General features: G+C 42.7%; 1 protein-coding gene across 1 annotated transcript in view; it reads right to left on the reverse strand.

The window, feature by feature from the left end:
• Nucleotides 1-15: 15 nt before the first annotated feature.
• PFDN1 (prefoldin subunit 1) overlaps nt 16-21457 on the reverse strand; it is a 60220-nt gene continuing 38778 nt past the window's right edge. Inside the window, exon 4 of the mRNA XM_060143736.1 lies at nt 16-418. Coding sequence (XP_059999719.1) covers nt 335-418 — 84 coding nt within the window. The 3' untranslated portion in view covers nt 16-334. The remainder of the gene's footprint in view (nt 419-21457) is intronic.

Here is a 21457-nt window from a genome sequence, read left to right on the forward strand (position 1 = left end):
AAAGCAGACTTAGCAGAGTGGGACAGATGTCTTTTATTGGTCTGACCAGTGTGACTAGTCGTAGGCCCAGGAAGAGCTCTCCTATCTGTCCCGGCTCCCATCTTCCCTCTCCTGGGGGTTCATGACTCACCCCCAGGGAAGAAGGGTGGCAGGCAGAGCCAGGATAAAAAATACAGGGATGGGATCTGAAAGGGGCTCCAGGTGATGCATAAAACATAGGGTTACCAGACCATCCAGATAAAATGTCCATCAGGCAGAGCAGAAGCAGTTTCCCTATACAGGCCCCTGGCCAGGAATGGCAGGGGTCAGGGGGAAGAGCTTCCCTAGAGGCTTCCTACTGTGCCCTTCGTGCCATCAGCATCTCCCGGATATTGTCCTCAGCTTCCTTCACACTCCGCTCCAGGTAGGATTTTTTCTGCTGCAATATGAGAAGGAAATAAGGGTTAGGACCAGGGGGAATGTGCCAAGTTGGTAGATGCAGCTTCTATGCCCAATGGTATGGCTTCTCTGTGACCAGTGACTTCCAGGAGCCTATTGTCTATTGGGAGCCAAGTATACACACCTGCCCAGAGTGTTCCCCCAGCCCGACCCCTGGGCACAGGGAGGGGGTTGCTCAGTACAGGAAGCAGGAGTGCTCTCTGGATGGCAATAGCACTCTTCCCCCAGAAGGAAGTAGACTCTAAAAACAGGCGTCTTGATACATGAAGTTATACCAGACAGACAAAGGCCAGGAAATTCCAGGACAAAGCTCTGGCCCCATAACAGATTGTCTCTCAAGGTTTTCCATGGCCCAGGCCAGGCGCCTGTAGCTGCCACTGCTGCAAAATGGACAGCATACCCTCTGCTCTGTCCAGCAAGATGATAGATAGGCTGCATCACACATCTCACCAAGGCAGATGAGTCAAGATGAAATCTGCTTTTCTAATGAAACTGCTGCCTGCCAGGAATCCAGGACAGTGACACACTGAGTAAAACAGACCTTTTGGAAGTTTACCTCCTACCCCATCTGCGTCCTAAATTAAAAATCTCAACTTAAGACAAAGAACTTCACTTTCAGGAGCCACACCTGGACCAGGATTAACAAAAGATTAGTCAAAGGAAATCATGTCTGTACATTATTTGCCCTGTGGTCACCCCAGAAGTATGGTGGCTTCACCACTGGTCCCTGCCCTGAGGACACCGTTGTGGCTGCATTCCCACTTAACAGACATGAAATGAAGTCTCCCTTTTTGGGGAATACTCAAAATAATCCTCTCCCCAGGGTGCATGTGACTGAGCCACACTAGAGCCAGAAATGCAGAGCCCTAGCCCAGATGCAGCCAGTGCCCTTCCCTCACCCCTCCTCCCTTCACCCAAGCAGCTGGGGGTTCACTTTGACTACTGAAGTGCCCAGGTGACCTGGGGAAGCCAGGGAAAGGCTGGGGCAGAGGGCAGGTAAGCAGCCTGGTCTCAGGCCTTGCTTGGGAACTGATCCCCAACCTCTGAGACAGGAAAATGGAATGAAGTGCTTCTATTACCTGAGGCCTTCACCAGTAAACCTCTCAGGTGCCCCTTCTACATATCCCTGCCTCTTAATTTTTCCCACTCTCTGTCCAGATTTTTTTTTTTTTAAAAGAAGATGTTGGGGGTAGGAGTTTATTAATTAATTTATTTATTTTTGCTGTGTTGGGTCTTTGTTTCTGTGCGAGGGCTTTCTCTAGTTGCGGCAAGCGGGGGCCGCTCTTCATCGCGGTGCACAGGTCTCTTCATTATCGCGGCTTCCCTTGTTGCGGAGCACAGGCTCCAGACGTGCAGGCTCAGCAGTTGTGGCTCACAGGCCCAGTTGCTCCGCGGCATGTGGGATCCTCCCAGACCAGGGCTCGAACCCGTGTCGCCTGCATTAGCAGGCAGACTCTCAACCACTGCGCCACCAGGGAAGCCCCAGATATTTTTTAAATGATACATTTAGAGACTTCATAGTTTCCTTTAGATGGCAAATGCTGAGGCATCCACAGTATTTTTTAGTAAAATTTTATTGAAGTATAGTTGATTCACAATGCTGTGCCAATTTCTGCTGCACAGCAAAGTGACCCAGCTACACACATATATATTCTTTCATGTTCCCCTCCACCATGGTCCATCATAGGACACAACATAGTTCCCTGTGCTACATAGCAGGACCCCACCGTTTATCCATCCTATACATAATAGTTTGCATCTGCTAATCCCACAAATCTTTATCATAGTTCTTACGTGAACCTCTGGTTCCTATTTGTCTTCTAACTTCAAATTTCTTGAAGGCTAGAAAGAGCCCGATCTCTTTACTCATCTCCCATCTGTCCAACTTGCACACAATTCCTTACCAAAAAACAGGAGCTCCACAAAAACTCATAGTGACCATGATTATTCCATGGCTGAGGAAATTTGTTTAATTACACTGCTAAACCTGATACAGTCCTATCACTGTGATATCAGAGTGGGAACTTAAACTTCCTTTGATAAACAACTTGTGGTGAGTAAAAAAGAGGCAAATACTAGTAACTCCTGATACACAGCTGAAGAATGTACATGTCCTATGTGTTGTGCAGCAGCTAGACAGCAAGTGCCATGCACCATTCTGGGCACCTTTTGGGTCCCAGACCCGTAGGAATCTAAGGAAAAGGCTTGTGGAGCAAGTGGGGTTCTATCCTGGCAGTAGTCAGCCAGTGCTCAGGAGCCCAGGTCTGTTGCATTCCATCTCTGCCAACTTGCTGCCCCAGCTAGCAAAACCATAAACTTGGAGCATCAGCAAGAGCTTATCTCCCTACTGCCCAGGCCTCTGGCCAATCAAATTCAGGTTGTAATTCTCAGCTTTAAAATTCTTCACTCTGTCACATCTCTTCCTTCTATCTTCCACTTCCAGTTTCATTACTTTTTCATGATTTTTACTACTGCATATCCTAAAGTCTTCAAGTTTCAAAAATAATGATGAACCTGTCTTTACATCTTTAGTTTAAATATACTTACTGGACATTAAAAAAATTTTTTTTCATCCCAACAGATGGGGCATCTCTAGCACAGACCTGCTTTCTAACTGTATTTCAATAGCTCCTGTCTCATCCTCAAACATACCTAAGCCCAGAAGACCCTCATAGTCAAACCCAGACCAAAGCACATGATGTGGGTTGAACTGTGTCTCACAAAAAGACGTGATGAAGTCCTAACCCCCGGTACCTGTGAATGTGACCTTATTTGGAAATACGGTCTTTGCAGATGTAACCAAGTTAAGATGAGGTCATACTAGATTAGGGCAGGCCCTAAATCCAATGATTAGTGTCCTTATAAGAAGGCCACGTAAAAACAAAGGGATACACAGGGGAAATGCCATGCACTGATAGAGGCAGAGAGTGGAGGGTTGCATCTGCAAGATTAGGAAGGCGCCAAGGATGGCCCACAACCACCATAAGCTAGAAAGAAGAAAGGAAGGAGTCTTCCCTAGACCCTTCAGAGAGCATGGCCCTGCAACACCTTGATTTTGGACTTTCAGCCTCCAGAACTGTGAAAAAATAAATTTCTGTTGTTTTAAACCACCCAGTTTGTGGTAACTTGTTATGCAGCCTTAGGACACCAATATAGCACCTGAAATGAAGGATGCTCCCAGAGACCGAGTTTATCCCAAGGTTCTTTTGGACCCACAGCTTCTACCCACACTGAATCACAGAGGCCTAGGTAAGGATCCCTAAAAGTTAGAATACTGGGATTGTACTTATCCGAGAAATAACTGTCATAGAATTGACCCAAATACAAATGAGACCATCAGAGAGAATGGAAAAAATTAAGGAACCAATGACTAAGTTAAACTTTTTCTTCCTTGAATCTCCACAGGTTAAAACCACTAGTCAAATCAGAAACTCTGTGGACCCTGCTCTTCCCCATTCCTGTAAATAACAACTCCATTCCTGCAACTCAAGACAAAAACTTCAGTGTCATCCTTGAATCTTCTTTCTTTCACATCTGACATCCAATCAAACAACAAATCCTGTCAGTGCTATCTCAAAATGCATCCAGAATCTGACCTTAATGAAGAGCCTCCTAAGTGGTCTCCTTTCTTCTGTCCTTGACCCCCTTCAGTTTCTTCTCCACACAGTGGCCAGAGTCATCTTTCAACATTTAAAACCTTCCTGGCTTTCCACCTCTCTCAAAATAAAAGGCAAAAGCCGTTTCAAAAACCCACGTACAGTCCTGCTCTAAGCTGACTCTGACCTCCCGTCCCATGACTCCCTCTCTCTCTCTCATTCAGCTCCAGCCACACTGGCCTCCAAGTTGTTCCTCCAACCCACCAGCTATGCTCCTGCCTGTCCTTTGCCTTTGGGTCCCTTTGTGTAGGAACTCTCTTCCCCAGATATCTACATTACTTGCTCCTTCACATCCTTCAGGTCTTTCTCAAGTGTCACCTTATGGGAAATGCCTTCTTGATCATATGCGGCTCCATACTCTCTATTCTCCTCACCTTGATTTTCCTCCTTAGCACCTATCACCACCTGAAGCGGTATTTGTCTGTTTTCTCTTATGAGAAGGAAAGGTCCATGAGGGCAACACTTTGTTCTACTCTCTAATATAGTCCCAGTGTCTAGAAGAATCGCTGGTTCATAATAGGAACTCAATAGTTGAACACAAGTGCATTTATCGTGGGAAATGATGCCTTACTGATTTACTTGTACACACACTCCTTTTTAGTTTTCCCTCCTGACCTGAATGACGAATACCCATCGGAGGAAGAAAAGGCAAAAAATGACCATTCTCCTTCAAGGTGGTTTTCAGTTTTTGACATTGCCCTCTAACCTCTGCCCCTAGATAAACACAGGTTTAAAACTCAGACCTCACTGATCCTGATGGGGACATGAAAACCTTGCTCCCACAAACAGGCCCTAAGGGTCAAAGCCCTTACGCTTTATTCTCAGGTCAACTTGTAAAACCATAAAACCATCCCAATTTCCCACGTCCTGGAGTTGAAAATCCTTGAGAAACTGCTCCATGTGATGTCAGTGTCAGGGCCACTGTGCACTACAAGGGGATAATAATTGCTGTGGAAACTCTAGGAGGCATGTGAAACCCCCACCTTCCACCGGGAGTCCTGGTAAGGCATTTGCTGGCCTCACTGCAGCACCTTTCCGTCTTACTGAGCAATCTCCCTCAGAACCCTGTCTGTAGGAAATTCTCTCCTGGCATCAAACCACAGAGCTCTAGGTGCGGCAACATTCCTGTGGGGCCTTGTCCTCACGTAAAATTCTGAGATTTCCTGTGGGGCTCAGCACGGCCAGGGAGATGACATTGTTGGACTTATTGCTCATCAGCCTGAAGTTCTTCTTTCCGGGAGTCAGACTGAGGGGTTGGTGTTTCATTCTCATCCTCTCACAAAGGAAAGAGGCTCAAGTCCCTAGAACTTTTCCAACATGACACAATCTCTCAAATAGACTCCTGAGGTAATTCATCTCGTGACACTATCTCTATAGACTTCTTCTTTTCGTAGGAACTTTGTCTCTTTCTCTAAATTAATATTTTTCCTGTTTGTATTATCTTAGGGTATAGAAAAGTCTTTTCCCCTCTCACCTTTTATTTCCCCACTTGTAAAATGAAGATTTGGGTAACACCAAATTAAGAACTCAAGAGCTTCAATGAATCTCATGTTCTCTCAGTCTGCAGAACTGTAAAATGGCCAGAGGGGGCCAGCTGCCCATGATGGGGAAGTTTAGCAAGAGGCCAAGAATTCACTGAAGGCTGAGGAGGCATGTCTTGGCGGCCAGGGTAAAATGTGAAGAAGGCAGGGAAACAAGAGGAAGAAGAGAAAAACAAAGGCAGTGCAGGGGCACAATGAGAGAACTCAGAAAGGGAAATGAGACACGGATGGGCAGAGATCTGAAAGTGCAAGTGCTACGACAGCCTGAATGGGTGAGGCGCACTCACCAGAGGCAGGAAAGGCTGGCCAAACATGACCAGGAATTTGAAGATAAGAGACAAGTGATCCAAGGACAGATGTCCACTTGTGAACTCATCTGGGTTTATCCACTTCACCATTAGGGACACAACTAGGCTACAAGGTAACTGCTGAGCTACATACGGCTGGGAGACAAGCTGAAAGAATGAGAAAGCAATTTTAGGCATGGAGCAGGAGAATAAAGAGAAATCTAAGAAGGGGTTACTGTCTCTGCATCTTTTAGAAACTGCTTTCAAGACATCTTTCAGAGGTTCCTCTGCTGAAAGACAGGGACAAAAGACTTGGATCAAGTTGAGCAATGACCTTGGTTTTTCTCCCAGATGTTCTTTTACCTACCTGCTAAAGAGACTCTGACACTGCTACCATATGGGGTCAGACTCCCAAATCCCACCTATGATCACAATGGCTCAATGTACCCAAGATAAACCTCTGCTCTACTCAAGTACCTTAGAGCAGAGATATACCAGGTGATGGTGGTGGGGGGAGAGGGTGGATTCTTACTTCTTCCAAATGATAGTGTTTTTAGCCTTTTAGTCCACCTAAAGTTTATGTGATCTCTATCTACTTCTATTAAGCTTCTCTATTAAGCTTAATAGAAGTAGATAGACATCTATTAAGATCTCTATTAAGCTTCATTTAAGTCCCAGAGAAAGACCAGTACATCAGACAACCTGAGAAAGAAAGAAAACAAGCTCACAGGTAAATGAAGAGCAAGGAGAGGCAACTGTTCCAATGCACATGGCAGAGATCAGGCTTCAGCCAAAGAATCATTATATTTATAGGCACCAAACTTAAAACGATAAGCCAATAATCATGTCAAGTGATAAACAGCTGATGTAGGTAGGGACATTTGGCTCAAAGAATATTAAGGGGAGAAGGAACCCAATCACCAACTTAAATATCTAAAACAATGGCTCTAAAAGTATGGTCCCCAGACCAGCAGCACCAGCAACACTGAGGAACTTGTTAGAAATGCATGTTCTTGGGCCCCACCCCAGACCTACTGAATCAGAAACTCTAGGGGTGGAGCTTGGCAATCTGTTTTCACAAGCTCTCCTGGTGATTCTGATGCAAACTGAAGTTTGAGAATCTTCAAAAGTGGAAGTCAGCAAAATTCTTCTATAAAGGGCCAGACAGTAAATATTTTAGGCTTTGTGGGGTTGTCTCTGTCACAACTACTCAATTCTGCCACTATAGTGCAAAAGCAACATAAAAAACGTTGAAAAAAATGGGCATAGCTGTGTTCTAAAAAACACAAAAACAAGCAAGACAGACCTGGTCAGCAGGCTACAGTTTGGCAACCTCTCTTCTGAAAAAAGAGGGAGTCTTAAAAGGTAGAACTGAATCTAGCACATAGGGATTTTAACTTGCCATGAAAGTTGCCTAATGAAAGCATAAATTTCCATCCATGCATCATTCCATTCATTCATTCAAGCCTACTGCCAAATCATTTCTCCTCTTTTTTTCCTCCAAAAATCCTGGTTCCTGAAGGTTTTAGCATCACGGTGTACCATCCTCTTCTCCCTTCCTTGCTGCTGCAATCTACCAATATCCTGGGTACTGCCCCTCATTCATCAGAGGCTCTTCCTCTCCACCACTGCTGCACCACTTGAGGTGACTTCAACAAGAATGGAGATGATCCATCCAATACCATGACCTTCTCTCCCCTCACATTTTTTACTTTACCCCACCTAAGCCACCCAGTCCATGTTCATACCCTAGAGATTTGACAACACCAGTAACTGCACCACCTCCAAAATTTCAATTTCACCGCCACTACTTCCTATTTTTCCAGGTCGTTTTGATCTGGTAACTCTCCCTCCAGCACTTCTTCAACCATATCACTCAACAAGTTTTTCATTATTCATTCTGCTTCCATGACCTTCTCCCCTCCCACCCAACTCAGCTTCCACAGTCCTTCATTTATATTTATTCCCCTCTGAACTCTCTTTTGCCCCTCTCTCCCTCTGTTGCATTTCCCTGGCAAAATACCAATCCAAGCTAAACCCAACCATCTACCTACTCCATGTTTGTACCCAAATAGCTGAATGTTGCTGGAGAAAAACACTTAAGTGTGCTGCATGGTTTTACTTTAAATTTAGGACTATGAATCTCAAATAGGCACTCACCAGCGTCCAGAAATTCTATTAAATTTTCTTAATATATTAAATTCTCTGCTCTCCAGGGCTTCCCTGGTGGCACAGTGGTTAAGAATCCGCCTGCCAATGCAGGGGACACAGGTTGGCGCTCTGGTCCGGGAAGATCCCACATGCCGCGGAGCAACTAAGCCCGTGAAGCACAACTACTGAGCCTGTGCTCTAGAGCCCGTGCGCCACAACTACTAAAGCCCTCATGCCTAGGGCCCGTGCTCCGCAACAAGAGAAGCCACTACAACGAGAAGCCCGCATACCACAACAAAGAGTAGCTCCCGCTCGCCACAACTAGAGAAAGCCCGCGTGCAGCAACGAAGACCCAATGCAGCCAAAAATAAATTTTAAAAAATTCTCTGCTCTCCAAAGTAACTATTTCATACTTTATCTTGTCTCCTCAAATCTCCTATACTCTCTCCTCCCCTCTCATTCCCAGCTGAGAAAACAGCAGCAATCTGATGAGAATTATCTCTTTCCACTACCAAATCTACCACCTGACCTACACCTACCTATACATACACTCTCTTCTTTCCCTGTGTTAAAATGGATAGAGGGGTTGTGTTTTGATAGAAGCAGAAACACAACACTTCCACTTGGGTGTTGAATCCATCCCATTCTCAAAAATTTCACTCCCACAGTTATCCTTTTTCTTTCTTCCTAATCTTCAACGTCTCTTTCTCTGCAAATTCCTTCTTGGTAAGGCAAGTCATACACACACACACAAAAAACACCTTTCTTGTCCTCACATTCCCCTGTAGGTACTGCCTCCTTTCTCTCCTCCCCTTCTTGCAAAACCTCTTGAACCAATTGTTTAGTAGTTGCCTCCACTTCCTTACCTCCCATTATCTCCTCAAACCTCTCCAATCATGCTTCCCATCTACCCTATTGAACTTACTGTAGTCCAGGTCACCAACGATCTCTATGTTGCCCAAAGCAGTGGCTACTCTCTATTCTCTTCTTACTCAACCTGTTCTTACTCATCAACAGCATTCAACACAATTCTTGAAATACTTTCCTCTCTTACCTTTCATGATTCCACACTCCTATTTTCTTCCTACATTACTGGCTACCCCTTCTAAGTTTTCTTTTGCTGACTACTCCTCCTCTGCTCAACTTCAAAATGTTGACATTTTCTGGAAAGCTGTCCTTAACTTCTCTCCATCACTCTCTCTTAGAAACCCTCATCTAGTCTCATAGCTTTAAACATCATTATGACTCCCAAATTTATATCTCCAACCTAGACCTCCCCTTAATTCCAGATTTACACATCAAATTGCTTATAAAACATATCTTCCTGGATGTCAAACCCAAACTTAACATGTCTAAAACAAGCACAACTGATTTATAGTCACCCCACACCCTCCCAGTCTTCTCCATCTCACTGAATGGCAGTCATCCAATTGCTCAATTTAAAAACCACAGAGGGCTTCCCTCGTGGCGCAGTGGTTGAGAGTCCGCCTGCTGATGCAGGGGACACGGGTTCGTGCCCCGGTCCGGGAAGATCCCACATGCCGCGGAGTGGCTGGGCCCGTGAGCCATGGCCACTGGGCCTGCGCGTCCAGAGCCTGTGCTCCGCAACGGGAGAGGCCACAACAGTGAGAGGCCCGCGTACCGCAAAAACAACAACAACAACAACAAAAAAAACCCCACAGAGACAAAAAAATACAAAAGCCAACAGAAGCCATCCCTGATTCTTCTCTTTTCCTCGAACCCAATATCCCCCCGCAGCCACCCATCAGTCTTAACTTACTTCCAAATATATCCCGAAACCATCCTCTTCTTTCGATCCAGCTCCACTGCTACCATCCTAGTCCAAGCCTCCATCATCCTCTCCTGGATGTTTGTCATGGATATTTTAACATGTAATTCATGTTACTTTCTGCTCAAAATCCTTGAAAGTCTTCCCATGACACTTCGAATAAAATCCAAACTCCTTAACCTGGGCAATAAAACCCTGCATGATGTGGTCCCTGCCAACCACTCCAACCTTATTATGACTCTTCCCCCTTTCACTTGCTTAAACAATTGCACCAAACTTTTTCCAACCGTAAGACATTTGCATCATCTGTGCCTTCTAAGAACCTTCTTAGAAGAAGAAGAATGTTCTTCCTTTGGATACTTCTAAGTGGCTAGCTGCTACTTTTCATTCAGATCTTAGCTGAAATTTCACCTTTTCAGAGAGGCCTCCCCAATAACTCTCTAAAATATCACCTTTACTACATGATATTTTCTTGTTTATATCTTTACTGTCTGTATCTGAATGTAAGTTCCATAACAGTAGGGAATCTTCTCTGACTTGATTAAAGCTTCATCCTCAGCACCAAGAACTGACATAATTAATTTAATCAACATTTATTGAGCACTCAATATATGTTAGACCCAAAGAGCACTGGGATTAGAGCAGTGAACAAGTCAAACACTTATTCACAGAGATTACGCTGTTGCAGGGCACATAGACATTTAACCACCATTGCAATAAGGGCTCCAAGGGAAAAGCACAGTGTCTAATGGAGGAAACACCTGGTATAATCAAGGAAATCACAGAAGCACTTTTGAACAAGCTCTGAAGGATGAGTAGGAATTAATAAAGTGGAGAGGTTAGCATGGGGAAAGAGCAATTCCAGGCAAATGGAGCAGCAAGAGCAAAGGTCAAATGAAGCAAGACATGTCTGGGAACTAAATGACAGCCAGTGAGGCTGAAGTACTGAAGTGCGGGGTGGGGCAGGGAGGGATAGATAATATAGAAGGATGAGGCTGGTGAGATTGAGTCAGATCATACAGGGTCATAAGCCATATTAAAAATTTGGTATTTATCTTAAAGATGATGAAAAGCCACAAGGTCTTAAGCGGGAGAAACAAAAAAATCAAATTTCCATTGAAAATAAAAAATTACTCTGGCTGCAACACAGAGAATGAGTTAGAGCACAGCTTCCTGCAGAAAGCCCAGTGAGTCATGAATGGGTAATAGATGTGTCCAAGATATTGACCTTTTGAGTCCCGAGAGTGGCCGGGTACGTTCAGGGCAGCCAAAGCCCCCCTGGGCAGTTGCCTCCACCTTGAGCACCCTTTGTCCACTTACCCCAGTGAATCATGCAAATACTCCTCTAGGTGCTGTGATGTAAAAAGGGTTGGGAAGCACTGGTTAGAGAATACAAATGTGAATGTTGAGAAACCTACTAGGAAGCCATTGCAATAATCTTGGAAAGAGATGACAGTATCTTAGTGGTGGTAATGGAGCTAGAGAAGAATAGATTCAAGAAATATTCAAGGGCTTCCCTGGTGGCGCAGTGGTTGAGAGTCTGCCTGCCGATGCAGGGGACATGGGTTCGTGCCCCAGTCCAGGAAGATCCCACATGCCGTGGAGCGGCTAGGCCCATGAGCCATGATCGCTGAGCTTATGTGTCCAGAGCCTGTGCTCCGCAACAGGAGAGGCCACAACAGTGAGAGGCCCACGTACCGCAAAAAAAAAAAAAAAAGAAAAGAAATATTCAAGAAAAAAATCAACAAGAGGATTTCACCAAGTCCTTCACCATAACCTTCATTATTTATCAGAAATTAGGGGAGGGTGTCAAGAATACCTCCCAAGAGGACCAGGTTTGGAAAAAAAGATTATAAGTTTAGTTTTAGACACATTGAGTTTAAGGTACCTGTGAAACATCCAAGTGAGATATTAGAAGAGAAACAGATTGGGGCAGAAATTAACACACCATTGTAAAGCAACTATACTCCAATAAAGATATTTTTAAAAAAAAAAAACAGATTGGGTGTGAAGTTCACAGAAGAAGTCTGGGCTAGAGATACAATTTTACATATAGGTAGTACTTGAAGCCATGAGAATGAAATTCCTAGAGAAGGAACTCAGAATAAGAGGACTTAGCCTTATAAAAGTCAACATATAATAAGAATGAAAGGAAGAGGAGGAACCAGCAAGTAACACTAAAAAGGAGGGACACTGTGTCATAGAAACCAAAAGAAGAGTAGTTCAGGAAAAAGGATGAGATGACTAGAAATCACTGGATGTGTTCAAGTAGGAAACATGACAAAACATGTCAGAAATGGTTGGGGGCAGGGGAGGGGAGTGCTCCATCAAGTGGCCTCTAGGATATCTTCCAACTTTAAAAAGTCTAGGGAATTCCCTGGCGGTCCAGTGGTTAGGGCTCCAAGCTCTCACTGCTAAGGGTCTGGGTTCAATCCCTAGTCGGGGAACTAAGATCCCACAAGCCACGTGGTGCAGCCAAAAAAATGAAAATAAAAAGTCTATAGCTCTTTGAGACCTGACCCTAAAACTTCATGAAGGAAAACTACCCAATATTTTAACTGTCACAGATGAGCCCTAAGAGTATGTGTACTGTAGTGTCAGGATAAATAATTTCACCTCCTAACTTCAAAGGAGACACTGGGCTTTGTACAGATCCAACACAAGCGTTGTAGAAGTATCAGTATAATTACGCCCAAGGAAATTATGAGAAGGGCTGAAATGCTATAGTCAGGAAATAAAGATGCAAAAAAAATGTCCTTCAGAGACATGCCACAACTGAGAACTGCGTGTTGTATAAATCTGTTAACAATATACTAAACATGACAAGTATTTGATTCAGGATCTGCGTAAAAGAGATCAGAAAAAGGATGCACAAAGACCACTACCAATATCACAACCCTGAGGTCCTTGATTCCTTTCTAAAACAAACCAAAAAAACCCTAAAAATTATAGCCCTCATAGGACACTATTCTAAGTTCCATCATATATGAGAAATAAATGTACACAGTACATAATAAAGAAGTCTCATGAAAACAAATTTTACAAAAGCAAGACATTTCCTCGTATACACTGTTTTACTTCTGCTTCTCCAGGGTCAGAAAGCCAAGTATCTATCAATAGGACTATTAAAACTCTACAAGTCTTCCAAATGAGCAAATAAAACAAGTTTTACTATTTCAGTTGTCTTTAGTTTACTCTAATCTTACAAGAAGAGCAAGAGGATCAAATCAACAGTGTTTACTATGGAGTTTGGCCTGTAGGCATGGTAAAGGTGTAGGTGAATAAAGGTGTGCCTTCTGAGAGCGGAAGTAAGGGCAACACCTTGCATTCTTGGAAGTGGAGGTGTAACTGACTCACCTGTGGCAGCAAGACTAACATACAAGTATGTGTGGCAAAAGCCTGAAGTCAGTCTGATCCTACTCTCTGCTCCAAGCAAGTCCAAGAATTTCTATTTTCTTATAACTCGACAACAAAAAAATACACAACCCAATTAAATAATGAGCAAAGGACCCTCAAACAGACATTTCTCCATAGAAGATATATTAATGGCCAATAAGCACATGAAAACATGTTCAACATCGGGCTTCCCTGGTGGTGCAGTGGTTAAGAATCCGCCTGCCAATGCGGGGGTCATGGGTTCGAGCCCTTCTCCGGGAAGATCCCACATGCCACGGAGCAACTAAGCCCGTGCGCCACAACTACTGAGCCTGAGCTCTAGAGCCCGCGAGCCACAACTACTGAGCCCGTGCTCCTAGAGCCCGTGCTCCCCAACAAAGAGCAGCCCCCGCTCAACGCAACTAGAGAAAGCCCACGCGCAACAACGAAGACCCAATGCAGCCAAAAATAAATAAGTAAATAAATTAAAAAAAAAAAAAGATGTTCAACATCATTACTCACTGGGGACATGCAAATAAAAAACACAATGAGATACTACTGATACTTTACACCCACTAAAATGGCTATAATCAAAAATGGAAAATACGTGTTAACAAAGACATGGAGAAATCAGAACCCTCATATACTGATGGTGGGAAACGTAAAATGATACAGCTGCTATGGAAAACAGTTTGGCAGTTACTCAAGAAATTAAAAAGACAAAATTATCATATGACCCAGCAATTCCACTCTTAGGTAGATACCGAAGTTAGAGAAATGAAAACAGGTGTAGTAACAAAAACTTGTGAATGTTGATAGTATTACTCATAACAGCCCAAAAGTAGAAACAACCCAAATGTCCATCAACTGATGAGTAGATAAACAAAATGTGGTATATCCATATAATTGAATATTATTCAGCCATAAAAGGAATGAAGAATTGATACATGCTACAACATTGATGAACCTTGAAAACATTAAGCTAAGTGAAAGAAGCTAGACACATGCTGTATGATCTATTTATATGAATATCCAGAACAGGCAAATCTATAGAGACAGAAAACAGATGAATGGTTACCAGGAAGGGGAAAAGGACAGCAAATGCTTAATGGGTAAGGGGTTTCTTTGGGGGGGGGGGCACGGTTGGTAATGAATATGTTCTAGAATCAGACAGTAATGATGGTTGTGTTCAAAAACAAGCATGACACGGCAAGTTCCTAATGAATTATTTTCAGAGCAAATTAGTCTTTACTCCACCTAAAGACTGAGAGTAACACATACACAAACCAGCCAGGATAAAATAAACTGACGTACTAATTTCTGAAAATTAACTTTAATGTTATCAGCAGAAGCATGAACATTTAATGAGTTAATAAGGTACTCTGGGAGAGCCAATGGACAAACAAAGGCAAGGAAACTTCTATGTGATCACATTACTACTTTCCAATCAAGTAACATATTTATACAACTAAAAAAATAGAGATATGGCAACCGGAAACCCATAAAAGGACCTGGAGAGAGTGAAAACAAGTAAAAGCTCAAAGCCACTAAAAGCACAGATGCATGACTCATCGGCACCTCCTCTGCTGATTTGTATAGGTCATCAGAGGGTAGAACTGGAGAACTATAAACACACTCTAATATCAAAGGGTTATTTTATAAAGCTTTCAAAAAATCTCAGCTTTCTTTTTACTAAGAAAGAGAAAAGGAAAACTCATAGTTATACCTGTCGGTATCACCAACAAATCACTGTTCTCTAACTCTAGGCTAAACCTCTAGGTCAGACAAGCAGCCCAGGGCCTTTGCTCATGGCTCTGAGTGTTCTGAGGGGCACTGAGAAGTCAGGTCTCATTACCCAGTGACACTTCTCCATCTAGGGTGATAAGGGGTTCACAGCATGATGAAATCACTCTATAGACCAGGTATCACAGCTGCCCCTTGTCCCAACTCCACACCCACCCAGGTTACCATGGAACTGGTACAAACAAATAGTTTAATATGCTATTAGCTCTGATCTAAGTAGCTGACATAACACCAATTAAATTTATAATGACACTGGAGTAATAAAAGAGCACTTGGCACACTTCTCTTTGCAAACATGATTCAAGGGGTGGTTTTCCTTTTGCCCCTTCTTCAATTTCTAGCTGCTAGGCCACTTAGAAGCCACTTAATCTCTTTACGCAAAGAGTTGGTGTTTAGGGCTTTATCATTTTATAAGAAAAGGACCACTAATATTAGAACTAGCTACTGGGAGTATCCAACCATGGCATAAGAATCCTCATTTCTTTCAGAGTAAAAGTGAATGATACAGTGGTTGGAATCTAGAATCCTGGGTTCCCACTCAAATCTCCCTCTCTTCCTGACTAATTCTGGTTCTGGCTCTGTGAAGGACACATGATCTCCATTTCTAACACATGGGCAGAGGCCATGGACACTTGTCTTGGCTTCACCACAGAATCCATGGCTGTGAGGAAATGAGAGCAGCAGATATTATTAAGTGCACCAACCTGCTGGCGCTTGCATCCTTGAGCCCACTGACTAGCCTTACCAATGTCTATATTTATGCTACATATGGAAGGAGTCATCGGGCCTTTTGGCCACTTTTACATGCTATACACTAAAGCTATCAAAAACGGGTCCTTTGAAGTTACATTTTCTTATGGAATACCCTACAGCAGTTAAACTGAGTAAACTACATATATTTATTAGTGTAGGTAGAGCGCACACACACACACACAAAGCAAGTTATTGAAAGACATGAACAATATGATATCATCTATTGAAAATGAGATGTCATAAAACATGGATTGGAAAGATATACCTAATACCTGATAGTAGTTTCTTCTGGTGAGTGGGAATGAGACTAACGTGGAGCCAGGAGGCAAGTTACAAAGGAGACTTCAATTTCATTAGCATGGTTTTATTTTTGTAAAAAACAAACAAAAATATATATTACAGTACTCTAACATTTGTTAGTTCTGGGTGGTGAGTACACAGGTGTTTGTTAAATTAGCTTTGTACATTTGTGTATCTTTATTTTTTTCCCAGTTAAAAAGAAACCTTTATCTTATAAGTACATGTTGGCAATATGCTCAATCAGTAAATAGTTACTGAGCATCCATAATATGCAAGTAAAAAACTCCTGCATTTACCGAGTATTTACTGTGTGCCAGGCATCGTATCAAGTGATTTACATGTATTATGTTATGAGGTAGGTACTTTTTGTAAGGGAGAAATGCTGATCCTCTTCATCTCCAGTTTTCATCAGCTATCAGTCCTGGCCTCTTCAATCTACTCTCAGGAAGACTACTAGCTTTTCCAATTGGTGTGTTTGGAAAAAACAACTATGGCTCAACTCCTTCCGCTCTGCCAGGATCTGCCTGCTTGCAGAAGGTACACATTTTCCTCATAAGTTTGACAGATACACTCTGCCTGCCTCTGCAGAGACAGACCTGTGGTTGTCCCACACAGCCAAAGATTTGCTGGGTAGCTACATCTAAATTTGTATGCTTAATTCTGGATCAGTATTAGAAACCATTATTACTGCTGCACACATAAACCACATCCTTCAACCTAAGCTTTATCAGTTATAAATGTAAAATACATTTAAAATTTTCATATAGATTTGGCTTTCAGTTGATTCCATACTTAAGCAGGAAATAAAAGGGTTATTTATTGTCCCTATCCATCAACCCTGCTATTGTTGCTGTTTTACAGAAGAGTATATTTAGTCTTGGAGACACTAAGTAATTTACCCAAGGTGGTATAGTATGTGGCAGTCAGAGTTCAAATTCATATTCATTTGATTCCAGAGTTCATATTCTTTTTTCTTTTTTTCTTTTTTTTTTTTTTGCGGTACGCGGGCCTCTCACTGTTGTGGCCTCTCTCCCGTTGCAGAGCACAGGCTCCGGACGCGCAGGCTCAGTGGCCATGGCTCACGGGCCTAGCCGCTCCACGGCATGTGGGATCTTCCCGGACCAGGGCACGAACCCGTGTCCCCTGCATCAGCAGGCGGACTCTCAACCACTGCGCCACCAGGGAAGCCCCCAAGTTCATATTCTTAATAATTATGCCAAGGCATTACGCTATGCATATCAGGGCAAAGAAAAGCAGTACCAATTACTTTCTAAGAATTTGTAAGATGAACTCAAAAAATATTCTAAAGGCTGAAGCTTTTCTTAGTATATACTGAAAGAGGGTAGAAAAGTGTATGTTTGTATATGCATATGTGTGAGTGTATACAAGGAACCGTGAAAATACTAGTTATTATAAAATTCTTTTAGGGAACTTTTAACCTTCAACTCTAGTAGGCATGTTTGCTTCCACCCATTAAGTACCCCGTCCCTCAAATTTTACTCAAGAAACCACAGATACACAGCAGGGTTTCTAATCTCCTGTGCTTTAAATGAACTGTGTTGAACTACTCCCTCCCAGACAGCATGCTCAGCTCTGACATTAACTTGATGTCAGTCTCTACATTCTGCAATCCCTCCTCGGGGAAAGCAAACCTTCCCTCAGCAGACCAGGCCTGCCTAGCTCCAGGTCAGTGCTAATAAGAGAAAGCCACAAAGCACTTGACACTTAGGTCCAACTTAGCTGACAGCCCCTGCTATCAACACAAAACCAAGGGCCTGCACAGCCCCCTAACCATGGAGGAAGTTGGTCCCATCCCTTCAGCTTGGCCCCTTCACAGCAGAGGCTTGCCTGTGTGGGTGTTCACTCAGTTCTCTGGACTCACACTGCACACTATCCACACCTCTGTAAAGAGCTTTTACATCCTGCTGCAGTGCCCCTGGCTCAGTCTGTGAACCTTGTTTATACCTCCTGTACCTACCTTTTCTCCTTAGTTCATCTAATCCAGTCCTATGACTTTAAATGCCACCTATAAACTGACAATTTATAGACAATTCTCAATCTTATTTCATTGGCCTGGAGTTCCAGATTCATACTTCCAACTGTCTATTCAACATCTCTACTTGGGTATCTAATAGCACCTCAAAGATAACAAGGCCCAAGCCAAACTTTCAATTTGCATTTAAAATTACTTTTGAGGGCTTCCCTGGTGGCGCGGTGGTTGAGAGTCCGCCTGCCGATGCAGGGGACGCGGGTTCGTGCCCCGGTCCGGGAAGATCCCACATGCCGCAGAGCGGCTAGGCCCATGAGCCATGGCCGCTGAGCCTGCACATCCGGAGCCTGTGCTCCGCAACGGGAGAGGCCACAACAGTGAGAGGCCCGCGTACCGCAAAAAAAAAAAAAAAAAAAAAAATTGCTTTTGAAACTTGAAAACTGATTAGGAAACACTGATCTATGAATTATCAATAGTACATATGTTCCCATAAACATCTGGAATCTCTGTGGAGCCCATCACACATGGAATGCTATGTGGAAACCACAGTCAATGAACAGCATTGCACTGGGAGTAACTACTTGCCCAGAACAAGGAGTACTTACTTATACAAAGTGAGTAGAAACAATGCTGATTTCATTCATTTTACCCTTAACTTGTTTCCCTTAGGCCTTTCCAACCTCATTTCTCACTTTAACCCTTCATTCCACCACTCTACTTCCAGACTTCTGTCCATAGTATTTCTTTGATTTGAAATGCTCTCTCCTCTGCCCCAACCCTATGTAGCAAAATTCTAACTGATCTTCAAGGCCCAGCTAAAATGCCTCCTCTCTCATGAACCCATTCCAAATCTCTCCACCAGCTCAATGAATGATATATGTGGGAGGAAGGAGGTATGATTCCTTCATAACAGGTTCAAAACTTTGAGTCCTCTCTTTCATCCCTACACCCAGTTGTCTTAGCTCTACCTTAGAATATATACAGATTCTGATCACCTCCACTGCCACCACCCTGGTGCAAGCCAACATCAATCTCTCGCCTAGATATAATGCAACATCCTCCTAACAAGTCTCCTTCCTTCCACCCTTGCCTCCATAATCTATTCTCACCAAAGCAGCCAGAATGGTCCTTTTAAAATGTAAATCAGATCATGTCATTCCTCTGTTCAAAACCCTCCCCAAACTCCCAACTTCATACCATAATCCAAAATCCTTAATATGGCCTACAAAGCCCTATGTAATCTCTTCCCTGATACCTCTCTGATTTCACCTCCTACTATTCTTGATCACTCAGCTCCAGCTAAACTGGCCTCCTTGCTATTCTCCCAACTCATCAATTATGCTCTCACCCCCAGGTTTTTATACTTGCTGTTCCCTCTGCTTGGAACCCTCTTCTCCCAGATGTACACATAGCTTGCTCACTCCCTTCAGGTCTCTCTTCTCAAATATCACCTTATCAGAGAAACCTTCCCTGTCAACACTATATAAGACAGCTTATACACTCTCACCATTCTCTGTCTCTTTACCCTGTGTTGTTTTTCTTTTTAGCATTTATCAATTATATTATTTGTTTATTATCTGTCTCCGCATCCCATTCTCCAGAATATAAGCTCCAGGCCATCAGGGCCTTTGCTAATTATGTCTTTGCCTCTAATAGTGCATGGCACATAGTAAATACAGTAGACTGTGGGTTCCTTAATGTATAAGATTGAAAGTAAGAACAAAAAGCCTCCATAGTTAGTCAAAACCCTGTACTCTGTATAATCACGACACCCAGCAAACGTTTAATGATTTTTTTTTTTTACATGCATACACACTTCTTTGGGCCAATTATTATTGGCCAGAGCCTCATATCATGAATCTTAGAATTGTTTAGTCCCCCAAAGGAAGGAAAAATCAGTTGTAAGTGGAAAGTTCAGCCTCTGATATTGAAAGCATGAACACTTAAAAATTAAGGCAAATGATATTTTACAATTCAGTTCAAAACTTGATCCATTTTAAGGTTTCAACTATTGTACCAGAAGCTCCTTCTTCCTCTTACGTTTTCTATCACCACCTATAGCTTGTTTCCCTCTCGTACCTTCTCTAAAGAGAGAAAGACACTGAGCTTGCATTAATGAAGGCTCTGAGTTTGAACCCCAAAAGTCCAGAAACGGAAAGTGATTTTTTTTTACAAATTTCTAGAGCCAATTAAACTCAACCACAAATGATATCAATCTTGAGCTACTTGTAAAGACTTTAAGTGCTGCCATGTATGTCATTCCACATGAATCACAAGACTTCATCATCTATATAGCATAGATATTATTGAAGACTGTGCTCTAAATTATAATTTGAGACCCTTTAGTTCAGTTAAAATGATTATGTATTTCATTAAATTAGGGAGTAAAGCAGGTTGGTGACTTAAAAAATGCCTAAAAGTAATAAGCACTCCCAAAGCCTGCAGTGTCCAATTGCTCAATTTCCAAAGCTTTAGGTAAATACCAGGATCTTCATTAATATAGGCTTTCCCAAGATACTCCTTACCAAGAATCTCTAATAAAAGCAATCCATTTTTTCCTTTGGTGCTAAAGTGGCCAGGCTCAGACGAAAAAAAAAAAAAACAAAAAAACAACACCAAAAGAATTACATAAAGGGATTTTTGGATAGGACTTACAGACACAAAAATCAATAAGCAACTTCAGAATATAAAAATCAGTAAACCTTCAGGTGAGTTGACACAGAATGTAGAACACCAGAAATATAACTGAAAATTGGCTCCCAGTTCTCACACACTCCATCGCTGGTAAATACATAGCAGAGGATAGGAAGCATATTTAAATCATCCCTTCAGTGATCTTCAACAGCTTTACGAACAAGTACTAGACTGCTATCTCCATTTTACAGAAAGTTATTTCTATTATTAGGAAGAAGTTAAGGTGCAGGGAAGTCAAGAGCCAAATCCACATAGAGGTTTATGCTGGTAATGGGGGTTAAAATTACGTGCAGGTATACTGAAGTCACATGTGTGGTTAATTTTATCAAACAACCTGACTCTCTGGGAACACTGAGTTAGTTAGTTATTTAGAGCACTAAATAAATGTCTTTATTCTCACAATAACTCCTCCATTTTAACTACCATCTTCTCTGTCTCACCCTCTCTCACAAACTAACTGCACATTTCCACTGTCAAAAGCCACATTAAATTCGAGCAAAAGACCACAATCACCTAGTTAATCTCTAGTACAACCACTGATTAGAGGATGCTCTTGAGACCCCCAGCTCTGGCTCTCCACTATAAGTGGATGTGGGTACATGAGCCCTATGGGGTTTGGGAAAAGAGAGAGCTCAAACAATGTACTTGTCAGCACTTTAAACAAAAAACCCATTCAATTA

Source organism: Lagenorhynchus albirostris, chromosome 3 (assembly GCF_949774975.1).
Source record: "Lagenorhynchus albirostris chromosome 3, mLagAlb1.1, whole genome shotgun sequence".
Lineage (NCBI taxonomy): Eukaryota > Metazoa > Chordata > Mammalia > Artiodactyla > Delphinidae > Lagenorhynchus > Lagenorhynchus albirostris.